The 13923-nt window shown below is 61.1% G+C and overlaps 2 protein-coding genes across 2 annotated transcripts; one reads left to right on the forward strand and one right to left on the reverse strand.

Annotated features, from left to right (window-relative positions):
* Nucleotides 1-307: 307 nt before the first annotated feature.
* On the forward strand, nt 308-1903 carry TOMM22 (translocase of outer mitochondrial membrane 22). The gene is made up of 4 exons (XM_055141177.1): nt 308-468; nt 629-747; nt 971-1088; nt 1291-1903. Exons 1-4 carry the CDS (start codon nt 352-354, stop codon nt 1363-1365), a joined length of 429 nt encoding a protein of 142 aa, XP_054997152.1. The 5' UTR covers nt 308-351; the 3' UTR covers nt 1366-1903.
* A 2205-nt stretch (nt 1904-4108) lies between these two features.
* Nucleotides 4109-13603, reverse strand: JOSD1 (Josephin domain containing 1). Its single transcript, XM_055141173.1, has 4 exons — nt 13073-13603; nt 6841-6969; nt 6539-6733; nt 4109-5861 (listed from the first exon to the last, which is right to left on the reverse strand). Exons 1-4 carry the CDS (start codon nt 13255-13257, stop codon nt 5762-5764), a joined length of 609 nt encoding a protein of 202 aa, XP_054997148.1. The 5' UTR covers nt 13258-13603; the 3' UTR covers nt 4109-5761.
* Nucleotides 13604-13923: the final 320 nt, after the last annotated feature.

A 13923-nucleotide genomic window follows, 5' to 3' on the forward strand; every position in this document is an offset into this window, starting at 1 on the left:
CGATCCCCGGTATCCCATATGGTCCCCCAAGCACTGCCAGGAGCAATTCCTGAGTGCAAAGCCAGGAGTAACCCCTGAGCATCGCTGGGTGTGACCCAAAAAGCAAAAAAAAAAAAGTAACCCGACAGAATTTCTGCAGAAGCTCCGGGACGCTGCGGGCGTTTCCCAGGTGTTTATGTGTTTATGTAAGCCCTCTGGCGTCAGGCCCCCCCAAGACTCGGCGCAGGCGAGCGGGACCCCTCCCGGCCGGGGGGTGGCGCACTGCCCGCGCCCCTCTGGCCGCCGAGCGCGCACCTCTCGCCGCCTCCCTTCCGCTTCCGGTGCTTTCCCTTTCCCTCCTCCCCACCAGCCATGGCCTCCGCCGCTGCCGCCGCCGGCCCCGGGGCGCCCGTCTCCCCAGACGAGCTGGTTCCGAAGGGCGATGCCGACAAAACCGAGGAGGAGCTGGAGGAGGACGATGACGACGAGGTGCGCGGGCCCGGCCGGGTGGGGCGGAGCGGGCCGCGGGGGAGCCGGCGGCGCGAGAGGCGCGCGGCGGGGCCGGGGGAGGGCGGCGCGGCGGCGGGGGCAGGGGCAGGGGCGCCGGGGGCCCGCGGCCTCAGCCCAGCCCTCACCTCGGCCCCCGCAGCTCGACGAGACCCTGTCGGAGCGGCTGTGGGGGCTGACGGAGATGTTCCCGGAGCGCGTCCGCTCCGCCGCGGGAGCCACGTTTGACCTCTCCGTCTTTGTGGCTCAGAAGATGTACAGGTGAGGGGGGCGGCGGCCGGCGCCGGCGGGGCTACCCGGGAGGGCCGTGACCTTGCCCGGGGCGCCGTGGAGCGGGGCTGGGGGGGTTCTGGCGGCGTGACCTTGCCCGGGGCACCGGGAGCGGGGGCTGGGGGGGTTCTGGCGGCGCGGGGCCCAGCGCTCACGTGCGCATGCAGATGCCCGCCGGGTGCCCAGCCAGCGGCCTCGCCCGCCTCGCCCGCAGGTTTTCCCGCGCTGCCCTGTGGATCGGGACCACCTCCTTCATGATCCTGGTCCTCCCGGTGGTCTTCGAGACGGAGAAGCTGCAGATGGAGCAGCAGCAGCAGCTGCAGCAGCGGCAGGTGAGCCGGGACACGAGAAGGTGGGGGACCCGCCGGGACCCGCCGGTGGGAGGCTGGGGTGGGGTCCCAGCCCGCCCCCGCCCCTCCCCCGGGTACTGGCTGAGCCCAGCCTGGTGTTTGCCGGAGCTTGGGCGATGAGTGATGAACCGTGGGGTCACTAGGCCTGTGCAGTGCTTGATGCCCCCTCCCGTTTCTTTTCCAGATACTTCTAGGGCCCAACACCGGGCTGTCAGGAGGAATGCCAGGGGCTCTGCCTCCGCTCCCTGGAAAGATCTAAATCGTCGCCGCGCTGTTGGACCTGTCTTAGCGGGAGAAGTCTGCAGAGTCAATAGTGATTGAACTGCTGTCTTATCTGGAATGTTTTTAAACGTTGGCGCATCGGTCTGTCTGACCCCGGTGGGGAGATGGCGCCCCCCACGCTGTCTCGGACAGGCTTCCCAGGGCCGGTGGCGCCCTCCCCCCCGGCCTCCCTTCTTAGAGCAGAGCCCCGCAGTGCAGATGGTTATCCCTGCTCAGCACCTGCCCTGGCACCGCCGCTGCCGCCAGGACCCTCACCTCACCATCCCGTGGTGTGGAGGCCCCCCCCCCACCCAATTCACTACTGTTTTGTTCTGAAGCGTGGCGTGGGGGGGTAGGAATGAACAATACTGGGGTGTTGTGGGCGGTGAGAGCGGCGCTGAGGCAGCCCCGCCCGCTCTGTCTGAGGGGAGCAGCAGGGGCTGGCTCTGCACACCTACGTCTGTGTGTGTGTGAAGAAAAAAAAAAATCAGTGCTCATTTTTTGTATTTAAAGATTAAAAAATGATTCCACCTGAACGTGTCATCCAGATGCATATGGTACATGGGGCTGGAGCAATAGCACAGCGGGTAGGGCATTTGCCTTACACGTGGCTGATCCGGGTTCGATTCCCAGCATCCCATATGGTCCCCCGAGCACCGCCAGGAGTAATTCCTGAGCATGACCGGGTGTGACCCAAAAAACAAAAAAAAATGCATATGGTACATACTTTGCAATCATTAACTGGTTTGGGGGGCGAGAGCCACCATCAAGGAGCAGGGGCTGCCAGGAGCTGGATGCAGACCCCCACAGGCAAGGCCAGGCCCCACCTTGAGCCACCTCCCCGACTTACGAGCTGGTAGCCCACGATATCCTCACATTATCTAAGCTAGCACTGTCGTCTTAACACCAATCCCTTAGTACAAGTCACAGGTTCCCATGAGTGAAAGGGAATTTCTTTTCAGCAAGGACCTCTTTAATAGCAATTTTTGCCTATTCTGGATTTAGACACTCTGATTTACCAACAGAAATAATTCATACAGGGTCAGGAGAGTGCGGTGGGGGATCATGTGCCCCGCCTGGGTTGGATCCCCTGCACCTGGTATGGACACCTCCAATCCTAGCACTGCCAGGAGGATCTCAGCATCACCCAAAAAATCTAGTTTCTACCCTCGACATACCAAAGATTTGTTGGATTTAGTGCCACTTTCTAGTCTCAGGAAAGGTTGCAAATACATCTTTTTTCTGGTGTAATTATTCAGGTGAGCCACCGGAGATTAGCCCTGTTTATCGCTTGAGTTTTATGAGTTACCGGGACAAACTACATTGAGAAGTAATGCACATGGCCCGTGGTTGTAGTTACCGTGTAACCACGGGGCTTGGCATGTGGCCTGTCCTCCAGCCTAGCCCTATGCTGCGCATACTCCGGAGGGCGCACACCTCAGACTGCTCTCACTGCAGTCAACCAATTACAGGAGTTGGACGGTTGACTACAAAGCAGACCGTTAAGTAATTATGCCTCGCAGGCAGCTGCTGAGTGCGTCTCGGTCTTCCGGTGAGGAAGGCTGGGGTGCCCCTGGCTTCTTGCTTGGAGGACCGTGAAGTCGATGCCTGGAGTCAAACCCAGGGCTCCAGCATATCTCGCTGGCCCTTAAATGCATTTGTGACTCACTGTCAACTCGAGACAAATTGGAAGTTTGTCCTCCACAAAGATTGTCCAAGATGGCACAGAAAGTGCCACATCCAAATTCAAACCCAGGTAGTCGGGATTCTGTGACCCAGCGAGGTCCTCCATCACCCCTTCACATCTGCTGAATCACCTGTCAGTGCTAGCCAAGAAATTCTAATCTCTGTATTAGATCAGAATTGGGGTTCTTCGGGCTGGAGCGATAGCACAGCGGGGAGGGCGTTTGCCTTGCACGCGCCCGACCTGGGTTCGATTCCCAGCATCCCATATGGTCCCCTGAGCACCGCCAGGGGTAATTCCTGAGTGCAGAGCCAGGAATAACCCTTGTGCATTGCCGGGTGTGACCCAAAAAGAAGGAAAAAAAGAATTGGGGTTCTTCAAATTGCCACAGTAACTTTTTTGTACGTTACATGAACTATTTTACTGGTTTCTGCAGCAAAGTTCTTTAGGTTTTAGGTCCTTTACGGCCACACCCAGCAAAGCTCGGGGCTTGCTCCAGACTTGACAGTGAGGGATCACTCCTGATGGGGCTCAGGGGACCCTAGGGGGTGCCGGGGATCAAACCCAGGTTGGCTGCATGCAAGGCAACTGCCCTACCCACTGCGCTGTTCTGTCACTCAGGCCCAACTGAGGTGAAAGGTCTCGCCAAAGCAGCCTTGCTTTTTTTTTTTTTTTTTTTTTTGCTTTTTGAATTACTCCTGGTGGTGCTCGGGGGACCCTATGGGATGCTGGGAATTGAACAGGTCCGCCGCCCGCCGCGTGCAAGGCAAACGCCCTACCCGCTGTGCTACCGCTCCAGCCCCAAAGCAGCCTTGCTCGAAATGATGTCAGACTGGCCCCCTTTTTGGTTATTTTTGGACCCCACGTGCCTGCATTCAGGATCGCTCCTGGAAGGCTCGGGGACCACATGGGGTGCTGGGGGTCAAACCTGTGTCGCCCACATACAGGACAGGGCGAGCACCCCACCTGCTCTGCTTTCTCCCCAACCCCCAGCTCCCTTTTATACTAGGCCAGAAACGACCTTTTTCCTGTCTATGTGGAATCCAGGCAGACAAGATTTCTGTACAGTTTTCATCTTTAATATTTGGTTAAACAAAATACATCTTCTGTAAACAAACCCAGCACAAGGCCAAAGAAAAAAAGGAACAAAAGCAAGAACAAACAAAAAGCCTAGGGTCGCCTTTATTGGGCATCAGGGTCAGGCCCGCCCCTCTCTGGGAGGAAGGGGGGCGTCGGCAGGGGTCCCTGTCCTAAGCACCAGATTGGATGTGAACAGAAACCAGCCCCGCAGGGTTGGCGCTCCCCTGTACCCAGAAGATGGCTTGCTCTCCCGGGCGTGGCCGGGGCGATCCCAGCAAGCTCCCTGGGGCTGGCGGGCTGGTGGTGGCTGGAATGTCAGTGTGCGGGGGCCAGGAGCTCCCTGGGGGGCCAAGCAGGGCTGCTGTAGAAAAGGGTGCAGGAGAGACGGTGGCCAGTTGCTGTGAGGATGTAATGCAGTGGCCGCCTGGTGGCCTCTTAGCATAAAAAAACGGCCTTGTGGGATTGAAGATCCATGTGCAGAGAAAGTGCTGGTGTAAACATGCACTCCAGTCACGGCGGGAGGAAGCCCGGGCTCCGCCCCGCGAAGCCTGCTCTGGCCTGGCACGCCGGCGCTGCCCACCCCCGCCCCCTGGCCCCCTGCAGCCTCTGGTGCTGCAGAGGCCACCACCCCGGCCCGAGGGGCAGCGAGGACCTGTGCAGGGTGACAGGCCGAGGCAGCTGCGGCCCGGGTCCTTTCCCACGCTGACCGGAGGAAAGTGGCCGGCAGCTATTTCAAGAGGTAGGGGAGGGCCAATCCTCAGTCACTGTGGAGGGAACGACAGGGAGGTGGCCGTGCTGGGGACCAGCCCCCCGGGGGGGCTCTGCGGCTCCCCACCTGCCCGCCTTCCTCCACATCTGCGCGGCCCACTCTCCACAGCCCACTCTCCGCCTCTCCTGAGCCGCTCACCTTCCCATCCCCCACCCTCGCCCACCTGTCCAGACGGGGAGGGCACAGCCGACGCTGACATCTCTGACCCTACCAGAGCCGCCTTAATCCATGTAGATAAGCGCAGGCACTGCCCCAGGGGGTGGGGTTGGGGGGGTTGGGGGGGGCAGCCCAGTCTGAGGACTGGGCTAGGGAGGACCCTGTCTGGCCTCTCTAGGCCCCTCTAGCTCACCCTGTCACACGAGCATCTTGCCGGATCCGCCTGGCTGGCATGTGGAACTGAGAGCGTCTCACTACAGAACTGAAGGATGGCTCGGACCACCTTCCGGAGCGGGGCGGGGAAGGCGGGCGTCCAGGCCCGGCGGGGGCCGCATGCTGTACCGCTGCGGGGGTCGGACCCGGTTTCCTGAGAGGCCCCCCTGCTCGCAGCCGGCCGGCACACGCCGTCTTCAGAGCCCACGGTGCCGGGAGAGGGGGCGTGGGCCCGGCAGCATCTCTGGGCGGGTCAGCGTGGGGACCCCCAGAGTGCTTGTGGGGGGGGCACAGGAAGGGACGCCGGGATGCCCCTCGCCTGCTCCCCGCCAGTGAGAACAGGGTCGCCCACAGCCTGCCCTGCGCCCCCGAGCGCCCCGCTCTCCTTCCCGGGAACAGGAATGCTGGCTGGCTCTGCCACAGTCCCCACCGTCCTATTGCACTGTCCGAGCGGGGGGCCGCACGCAGAGATGTCTGGGGACTCGGCAGCCATTACATGTCCGCCCTCCAGCTCTGCCGGGCCTCCGCGTCTTCGGGCACCACCAGCAGCAGCTCACAGTTCTTCCCCCGCAGGTGCTGTTTGAGAAATTTCCTGTGGAGAGGGGAGGGGAGGGGAGGGCCATGCACGTGAGCTGCCTATCTGGCCGCCCGTTTCCATCCGAGACCATGCCCAGCCACCTCGGGGTGCCTGGTGCCGGGACACCCTCTCAGGAGCATCTGTTAGGGGAGACTCCCCGGAAACCTGGGCCCGAAGACCCTGCCGTCGAGGGCTTCGAAGAGGAAGAGCCGGGGCGACAGAACAACGGGGAGGGCGTTTGCCTTGCACATGGCCAATCCGGGTTCGATCCCCGGCATCCCATAGGGTCCCCCAAGCACCGCCAAGAGCGATTCCTGGGGCTGGAGCGATAGCACAGCGGGTAGGGCGTTTGCCTTGCACGTGGCCGACCCGGGTTCGAATCCCAGCATCCCATATGGCCCCCTGAGCACCACCAGGGGTGATTTCTGAGTGCATGAGCCAGGAGTGACCCAAAAAGCAAAAAAAAAAAAAGAGCGATTCCTGAGTGCAGAGCCAGGAGGAACCCCTGAGCATCACCGGGTGTGACCCAAAAAGCACAGAAAAAAGGAAGAGGCGGAGTCCCGGGCCCGGGGCCCGCTGTCCTCGCCTGAACGGGCGGCCAGGCTAGCAGGGCTGTCCCCGCGCCGAGGATGCTCTCGGCCACTCCCCGCCCCCAGACGTCCTCCAGCCCGGTTCCGCCGCCACCGCCGTACCTGAGCTCACCCTCCCCGCCGATCCACTCGGGGGTCTTGAGTTTGGAGTCCAGGTTGTAGTAGGTGCCGCCCACCTCTCGGACGCAGATCCAGTGCTGCCGCTTGAGGGGCAACTTCAGCGGCCCCCAGCACAGGCTGGACGGCAGGTTCATGATGAAGCCCATGACGTTGGTGAGGGCCATGGCGCCCACGTCCCTGCAGCAGGCACAGAGCGGGAGAGCGGGCTCAGGCTCCCAGAGCCCCCCACCCCCGCCCCGCCCCTTCCCAGCCCCCCGCCGCCACCGCCCTGAGCCCCCGGCTACCTGCGCTTGTCCCACCACACTGCCTCGTAGCCTTTGGTCTGCAGCGCCGCCATGATGACGTTCACGTCGTAGTTCCCATTTCCCAGCATGCTCTTCTTATGGGGGGTCACCATGGTGTTGGGGGACAACCTAGGGCGGGAGAGGAGGGGGCACTAGCCAGGGGAGTTGACTTGGGGGCGCGCCCCCAGCAGAGCACGCGTGGGGGTTCCCTGGGGGAGGCGCAACCCCCCACCCACAGCCCCCCTCCCCTTCCTGAGCTTCCACCTTTGTTTATTTTTTTTTTAAGTTTTTGACATTCTGGGGTCTGGAGCCATAGTACGGCGCAGAAAAGGCGTTTGCCGTGCATGCAACTGACCCGGGTTCGATCCCCAGCATCCCATAGGATCCCCCGAGCACCGCCAGGAGTCACCCCTGCACATCGCCAGGTGTGACCCCGAAAGCCAAAAAAGAAAAACAAAACAAAAGGGGGAAAAAAAGTCTCTGACATTGTGACTCGCCTGGTCTGGTGGCTGTTCACTTTCCAGCCGAGTGCCTCCTGCTGAAGGCCAGCACGCGCTCAGCATTAATTATTAAATATGCAAAGGCCCCAGGGCTCAGGCAGTGAAAAGAAACAGTCCCGAGGAGGAGGAAGGCCTTAGCCAGGCCTCGCCAAGGGCGGGTCCAGCTTGCCTGCATGTGAAATACTTCCTGAAGCCTCCTCTCTTTTCCCTCCAATTAAAGCCAGAGAATCACATGGGGCATAAGCTGGACCAGACAATGCAACCTGGGCCGCCAGGAAGCCACACTCGGACCCCTGCAGCTCACCTCCCGCCCTACCCCCCACCCCTCAGCTGTCCCAGGAGGCCCCACAGGGCAGAGGGAAGACCCTCTTAAAGGGCAGAATGCCCTCCTCCGGGAAGGGGTGGAGGGAAATGGGGGGTGTCCAGGGAGTGGTTCCAGCCAAGCCTCGGAGGACAGGAAGGAGGTGAGACAGGCTGACACTTCCCCTGGGAACTCCTGAGCACAGGGCCGGCCCCTGAGCGCCACTAGGTGAGCCACCCCCCAAAACAGACCCCAGGCCAGGTGCTGGGCAAACAGCTCTCTCTGCAGGCAGGCGGCCCTACCCGGCAGGTGCTGGCACACAAGCTAAACCCTGGCAGCGAAGACACAGGGCGCCGTCACGCATCACACACCACCTACCCGGGCGCAGTCCCTGGGACTCCCACACCCCCTACGCACTGCCAGGAGTGAGACCTGGACACAGCCAGGAGCGGCCCCAAAACAGAACGCAAGGGGCTCTCGGCCAAGGGACTATCAACCACAGGCACTTCTGACTCCATAAAGATCTTTTTGGGGGAAGAGGCTTTGCCACCCCGGCAGTGCTCGGGAATGACCCCTGGCGATGCTCCGGGGACCATCTGCAGTGGCAGGGATCAAACCTGGGTAGCAAGCACGGCAGGTACCTCACTGAACAAGAACAGCGCTGAAGATCCATTCCGGCCCCAGCGCCAACGCCCCCCTCCCTGGGTCCCCCGAAGACCCTCCTCGGCCCCGGCTGCCTCGCCGCTGCCTCCTCATGGGCCTTTACTGACCATCACTCACTGCGGTCACGAGAGCCCTCGTCCTCCCCCGCCACTGTCCCACTAGAAACCGCCGTGGGACCCGCTCTCTCCTGTCAGCGCACGCCTGGCCCGAGCTGACGTGTCCGAGTGTTTTCCCCTGCTAAGTGCCAGCATCCCCTTCCGGGGCTTCCACAGTCTCTGGGGCGGGGGGGGGGGGCCTGCAAAACGGCCATGTGCTGCGGTGGGGGGGTAAAGCGCCAGGCAAAGCCAGACTCCTACGAACCTCCCCGAGACCTTCCAAGAAAACCCCGGCGGTGGGGCGGCTTGACCGACGGGCCGCGTGTGTGTGTGTGGCCGCCGCGTCAGGGCGAGAGGGAGGTGGCAGCTGTGGACTCGGAGGGAAGGGACTCCCTGGGGCCGGGCAGCAGTGTGGCCCCTCGGGCTCAAGGGGACGGAATGAAAGCAAGCCCTGCTCGGGCGAGAGAGCCCGGCCTGGCGCGCACCGGCTTCCCTCCCCCACCACTCTCCAGCCACAACCCAAACCCGGGCCCCTGCAGCCCTGGACGCTCACAGGGCCTCGCACGCGGCCACCCAGACGGCCAGAGACAGAGGGGGCGGTCACCAGGCTCCGGGCTCCCTGCAGACTCCTGAGCACCCCAATTGGCTCCTGTTCCCGGGGTGTGGGGAGACGGGGGTCTGCCTCGGGTCCCAGACGCAGCTGAGAAGGCACGACTTGGGGGGGCCCCTCCCAAGAACTGGTATCCCCGAGCACTCCTTCAGGCCTGCCCACCTCCGCCTCACATTCCGCTTCTCCGGCCCTGTTCCCCCATCTCTTCCCGAACCCCAGCTCACCTCCCACCGGGGCCTCTGAGCCTGCCCCCAAAACTCTCCCAGCTTCCGACCTCTCCTTGCGCCCAGCCAGCCTGCCTGTCCACAGGCGGAGTGGTCCAGCTGCGACCCAGCCCTCCCCGCCAGCAGGCCCCGTGAGCTGGGCTCAGGGCCCTTCTGGACCCCGAGGTGGGGCTGCTCCTCTCTTACCCCGCTGCAGGTCAAACGCTAAAGCATCTTCGGGTTCAACCTGCCCTGCGACTGGAGTGGGAAGTTTCCCAGCCCCGGCTCGACAGAGAAGAGGAGCAGGCAGGACCCCACGGAGCCGAGTCCCTATCCAGTCTAACTTCCGGAACACTAACTTTTGGGGTGCTGGAAACTGCACGTGGGGGTCGCGCAACACTTGGGAAGAGTAAAAGGTTTCTGAAGCTGCGATGAATTAATGCAACACCAGGAATTCAAAGGAGATGGTCTTTTGGGTTTGTTTTTGGGCCACACCCGGCTGCGGTCAGGGCTGATTCCTGGCTCTGTGCTCAGGGCTCACTCCTGGCAGGCTTGGGGACCTTGTGGGGTGCTGGGGATTGAATCTGGGTTGGTTGTGTGCAAGGCAAGCACCCTCTCCCACTGCACTATCTCTTCAGCCCGGAGATGTCTTTTTGTTTTCTTTTCTTTTCCGTCGCACCTGGCAATGCACAGGGGTTACTCCTGGCTCTGCGCTCAGGAATTACTCCTGGCAGTGCTCGGGGGACCATATGGAATGCTGGGAATCGAACCCGGGCCAGCTGCGTGCAAGGCAAATGCCCTACCCGCTGTGCTATCGCTCCAGCCCCCAGAGATGTCTTTTTTAAGGGTCACCCCCAGCAGAGCAGAGGTGGAACCGGAGCTGGCCGCAGGCAAGCCGAGACACAGCTCTCTCGGCCAGGAGGTGGCCTTCCGGTGCTCCTTCGAGGCATCAGCAACTGGACGAGGCCGAGCTGGACAAGACAGAGAACTATTCCTACTGTTCACTAGCCCCGTCTCCAAAGAAGATCGAAACGTCAGGGAATTTGAAGTTAGGTCCTTAAGACCCAAAGAGACCCCCTTCCTCCTCTGGAACTATTCCACGCCCACGATTCTACCTTCACTCGGCAAGGTGGGGCTCAGAGCTGGACTTCCGTCCACCTGTTTTCTCCGCAGGGCCCCGCAGCGCCCAGCACCCTGCAGGCAGCCGAGTCAGTGTTTGCTTTCAAAAAGCTCTGGCCTGGGTGGTGCTGAAAATACCATACAAAGGTTAAGCACTTGCCTAGCATGCAGCTGCAACCCTGATTCAAATCCTGGCTCCACAGAGGGTCCCCCGAGCACAAAACCAGGAGTGGTCCCTGAGCAGTATCAGGTGTACCCCCCCCAAAAAAAATAACCTAAAAAACAAAATTAAAAATTCCACCCTGGCTGAGAAAGCTCAAAGGGTTGAGCATGTACTGTGTATGTGGCTGACCCGTGTTCGATCCCTGGCACCACAGATGGTCCTCTGGGCCCCACCAGGAGTGATCCCTGAGCACAGAGCCAGGAGTAATCCCTAAGCACCGCTAGGTGTGGCCAAGTAATAATAAAATTCGAGAACAATAGTAATTCTACACTGGGGGTGGAGTGATAGTACAGCGGGTAGAGGTTTGCCCTGCCTGCAGTTAACCCGGGTTCGAGCCCCAGCATCCCCTATGGTACCCTGAACACCGCCAGGAGTGATTGCTGAGTGCAGAGCCAGGAGGAACCCCTGAGCATGGTCGGGTGTGGCTCCCCAAAAACAAACAAAAAAAAATGTTTAATTCTATGAGATATTTGCTGTTAGCTATCGAGAGAGGATCTTTACATTGTGCCAACAGGAAACTGAGTCGTGTATAACCTGCCAGAGCCGCAGCACTCTACTCCGTCAGGGAAACGGGGCAGAGAAAACCCTTCGGACCTGACCCAGGCCCAACTGCCCTCGTGCAGACCCAGGAGTGACCCCTGGGCATTGCCGGGTGTGACCCCCCCCCCCCCCCCGCCAAAAAAGAAAAGCAGCAGCAGAGCAGTGGAGTGGGCAGGGCAAGCCCGGAGACGCAAAGTTTGTTTTGTTTTGTTTTTGTTTTTTTCTTTTTGGGTCACACCTGGCGATGCGCAGGGGTCACTCCTGGCTCTGCACTCAGGAATTACCCCTGGCGGTGCTCAGGGGACCATATGGGATGCTGGGATTCGAACCCAGGTCGGCCGTGTGCAAGGCAAACGCCCTACCCGCTGTGCTATCACTCCAGCCCCCCAGACGCAAAGTTTGGATCGAAATCCTGCTTGGTAGCTACGCTGTGGTGCCTCAATTTCCGCTGGGAAAATGGACCATGACATCCCTCCCCAGAGGGACTGGCCCGGGGCAGCACTTACACCGAGGAACCCGGTCACCCGCGTCACATCAGGGTCCAAATTCATAGGAAGTTCCCAACTGGGGTCTGGAGACAGCATAGCAGGGCGTTTGTTTGCACACAGCTGACCTGGGGTTCGATCCCCGGCAACACATATGGCCCCCAGCCCCCTCGGGAGGGATCCCTGAGCACTGAGTCAGGAGTGAAGTCCTGAGCACTGCCCAGTGTCACCCAAAACCAAAACTGCCAAAATTATGAACGACACAAAATTCTTGAGTGTTGACATTTGCTCAGGAATGAAACGGGGCCAACGACCCCCAAATCCAGTTTCTGGGAATCACCAAGCAACATCCACAGACTTCCATGTTATAAGGGACACTGCGCACTTTGGGGTCCTGCTTAGAGCCTCTGCCAATATCCAACTCGAAGTAGAAATATTCGTGGGTGGCGGGGGAGCAGTCTCATCCCTGACCTCCTTTCTTCTGCTCTGGAGGGCTGGCTGATCAGAAACCAATGCTCTGACCCCCAGGGCGGGCTCCCTGGAGGACAGCCACTCTGCAAAAGACACTTGGACCCCCACGAGGCATTCCTGGGGCCCTGGGATCCCCGGGAAGCACCTGCTCTCAACGTCTCTTAAGAGAAGGGCTGTCAGGGCAAAACGGCTGCTTCGCTCCAAATAGGTCATTCCCAGCTTTAATTGGGGCCCACGAGAGACCAAAATCCCCTGGGGAAGAGTGGGAAGAGATTTTCGGGCTCTGCCGGCATGCACAGCTTGAACCATCACTGCCCTAGCTCTGCGCTGAGAACTGAACAGGCCGGACCCTGCCTGAGGTGGGACCCAGGAGATCGGCCCCGCAGTCAAAGTTGCTACGGGCTGCAGAGGGAACGTCCCGCCCAGCTGATGCAGAGGCAGCTTCATCTCAGGCCCCCCAGACCCCGGAAGATTAGAGCTTAACTTCCAGCAACCTGAATCCCGGCCTGGGGCAAAGGGGAGAAGGTCATTTAGGGGTAAGAGAGCGCTCAAAGGGCCGGGGTGCACCCCTGGCGAGCACCCCTGCCGGAGTAGCCCTCGGAACCACCCAGTGCGGTCCCTTCCACCAAAAAAAAAAAAAAAGAGAGAGAAAAGAAAGCACGAGCGGGTCTTTTGGAGGAAGTAGAAGGAACAGAGGGATCGACATAGCTCTGCTACGTAGAAGCCACCAGAACAGAAGAATTCCCGGCCCCCTGGCCTACATACACCTCCTGGGCTGCTGCTAACAGAACACTGCCGCTGCCCAGACCAAACTGAATTCAAGTCCTGACCCCGCAACTAACTCCCTTTCCCTGAGCCCCATCGACAATGCATTGGAGGGGGCGCCCGCCACGAGGTCGCCCGTTTCTCCCGGCCCGTTTCTCCAGTGCAAAGGGGCCTTAACACCTACGGGCAGCCAAGAGCATCGCCCACCCCCCCAACCCCCACGCCCCTAATCCCGGAAGCGGCCCCGGGGCCGGTACCTCTGGAAAATCTCCTGCAGGGTCTCGCGCGTGAAGGCCTCGGCGTCCTGGAAGACGTTGTTGAGGGCGTGCAGGGCGCACAGCTCCCGGCGCTGCTTCTCGTGGTAGATGTCGGGGGGCGCCGCCGGGGGCAGCTCCGCGGACTCGGATTTGGCCTTGTCTCCTTTCCATGGCACACAACTCATGTTTTGCTTCGTGTTTTCCCCTCCGGTTCCAGAGAGGCCTCCAAGCACCCCCCCCCTCGCCTTCTCTGCGGAGGGACAAGGCCAAGCGTCGTCTTGGGAGGATTCCCGGAGGCCCACGATTCCCTGGTGTCCCTGATTTATGCTTTGTCACGGGGAGAAGGGGGGAAAAAAGCAACCAAACCTCCACCTCTTCGCGCTCCTCGACAGGCAAACAACTTTGGGATGAGTTTATTTCACGGTCAAAAGTGCAGAAAGCTTTTTCTTTTTTTTTTTTCTTTAAAAAATCGTTGTCAATCCAAGCTCTGGTTTGGATGCTCCCCGCGCCCCCTCCCCTCCCACCCCCCTCTAAACACACCCCAAAAAAGAAAAACCCCCAAACACCCCGATCTCCGGGCTGGAGTTTTCCTTCCGGCGGGCGCCACCCAGGCCTCAGTGCAGCAGACGCGACCCGGGTCGGTCACATCGCTCCTTCTCTTCCATCTCTCGGACGCCACCGACGGACGGGGGAGAGCGGGCCCGGCGCGGGGGGCCGGCGCGCGGGGCTAACGGGCGGCGGCCGGCGCGGGGCCGCGGGCCGGGCGGGCTTCCAGGGGGCCGCCGTCCATCCCCGCCGCCCGCTGCTGCCGCCCCGGAAGGCGCCGACGCGGCCCCGCGCTCGCCGCGGCC

This window comes from Sorex araneus, chromosome 6 (assembly GCF_027595985.1).
Source record: "Sorex araneus isolate mSorAra2 chromosome 6, mSorAra2.pri, whole genome shotgun sequence".
NCBI lineage: Eukaryota > Metazoa > Chordata > Mammalia > Eulipotyphla > Soricidae > Sorex > Sorex araneus.